The 2037-nt window shown below is 41.7% G+C and overlaps 1 protein-coding gene across 1 annotated transcript in view; it reads left to right on the top strand.

Annotated features, from left to right (window-relative positions):
- The window catches only part of LOC107104312 (H-2 class I histocompatibility antigen, Q9 alpha chain-like), a gene marked incomplete at its 3' end in the record, with an annotated part of 15991 nt that overhangs the window by 9555 nt on the left and 4399 nt on the right, over nt 1-2037 (top strand). The window contains exons 3-4 of the mRNA XM_015404296.1: nt 472-750; nt 1306-1602. Coding sequence (XP_015259782.1) covers nt 472-750; nt 1306-1602 — 576 coding nt within the window. The remainder of the gene's footprint in view (nt 1-471; nt 751-1305; nt 1603-2037) is intronic.

Below are 2037 nucleotides of genomic sequence, written 5' to 3'. Positions count from 1 at the left end.
TGGAAGATCATCCTGATGGCAGCTGGAAGCAGCTCAGACTGTGACAGTTTATTGATGGACTGAAGCTTTAATCAGGTTTCCTCTGATCAGGAGGGAACATCTGGAAAAACCATCCTGATCAACAGCTGCTTTAGATGGAGCTGCTTTATAGAGAAGGAGCTCCTGGGTCAGTGGTTCTGGTTCTAGTGAGGAGATCTGTGGACAGGTCTGTTTGTTTCCATCTTTAGAGAAGAAACACAGAGATGGAGGAGAGAAGATCAGCTGAAACATTACAGACTGAGAGGAAGCAGGAAGATCAGATACACTAATGGAGAAATAGAACATTTCTATTTTCTATTATTGATAAAATAGGTTAACTTAGTTAACTTATTTTATTGGTAAGATAATTGAAGATGTGTTAATAAAAATGAACAATGATCATAGAGAGAAGTAAGAGAAAACTAAAGTGAGATTGTATTTACTGTCTTCTAGGTGTCCACATTGTCCAGCAGATGTACGGCTGTGACTGGGATGATGAGACTGAAGAGGTTACTGGCTTTGACCAGTTTGGCTATGATGGGGAAGACTTTCTAACATGGAACATGGAGACAAACACCTTTTTTACTCCAAAACCACAGGCTGTAATTACTACAGAAAAATGGAACAATGACAGAGCTTTTCTGGAGAGAGATAAGAACTATTTCAACCAGATTTGTCCTGAGTGGGTGAAGAAGTATTTGAACTATGGGAGGAGCTCTCTGATGAGAACAGGTAGAGTCACTTTTCCTGATTTTTCTTTATTTTAACTGATTTGAATGTTTTATTTCACTTGAAATGTTCAAAGAGAATTTTGTTTCACTAGATTTTAACTGGGACTTTTGTTTTGTCTGTGGCTTGTCTGTGGCTTTTATTCAGCTTTAAACATTCCAAACAATCTGCATAGGTTGGAAATTAATCCCCAAACAGTATATATATTTTGGGCTGCTCAATGGCGCAGTGGGTAGCACTACTGCCTTGCAGCAAGAAGGCTGAGCATGTGTGGGTTCTCTTCGTGTACTCTGGCTTCCTCCCACAGACCAAAAACATGACTATTAGGTTAATTGGATTCTCTAAATTCTTCTTAGGTCTGACTGTCAGTGGTTGTTTCTCCTGTTTGTCTCTGTGTTGCCCTGCAATTGACTGGCAACCTTTCTTGGATGGACCCCGCCTCTCACCCGTAGACAGCTGGGATAGGCACCAGCACCCCTCGTGACCCTGCTTGGGATAAGCATGATGGAAAATTGTTGAACAGCTTTTTACTTAAACTCTAATTGTCTCCGTCTCCAGATCTTCCCTCAGTGTCCTTCCTCCAGAAGTCTCCCTACTCTCCAATCAGCTGCTTTGCTACAGGTTTCTACCCCAACAGAGCAGAAATGTTCTGGAGGAAAGATGGAGCAGAGATCCATGATGGTGTGGAGAAAGGAGAGATCCTCCCTAACAATGATGGAACCTTCCAGATGAGCGTTGACCTGAAATTACCATCATCTGAGGACTGGACCAAGTATGAGTGTGTGTTTCAGCTCTCTGGTGTTAATGGAGACATCGACACTCGTCTAGACAAAACAAACATCAGGACTAATGAAGGTAAGAGTTTATTATTATTGATGGATTTTAAGCATTATGAGGTCTGGCAGCAAAAAAATTTATTCAACCAAAAAAAAAATCAGCAGACCTGAAAAGAAGCTATGATTAATGTTTGGGCTAGGGCTGCAACAACGAATCGATAAAAATCGACTTTAAAAAGCGTTGGCAACAAATTTCATCATCGATTAGTTGTGTCGCGCGATTAATGCGTCATCCACCGCCGTCGTCATCACATCCACTTGACTGAAACGGGGGAAGAAAAAAAATACGGCAGAGCGAGCCAGCGCCGCATGTGCAGTGTTGCAAACTCAGCGACTTTTGTTGCTATATTTAGCGACTTTTCAGACCCCTCTAGCAACTATTTTTCAAAAAAGCGACTAGCAACAAATCTGGCGACTTTTTACGGTGTCACTGGCGGCTTTTGGAGACTCTTAC

Source organism: Cyprinodon variegatus, unplaced genomic scaffold (genome assembly GCF_000732505.1).
Source record: "Cyprinodon variegatus isolate N-32 unplaced genomic scaffold, C_variegatus-1.0 Scaffold1686, whole genome shotgun sequence".
Taxonomy (NCBI): domain Eukaryota; kingdom Metazoa; phylum Chordata; class Actinopteri; order Cyprinodontiformes; family Cyprinodontidae; genus Cyprinodon; species Cyprinodon variegatus.
This window is presented reverse-complemented; position numbering and strand designations above follow the sequence as displayed.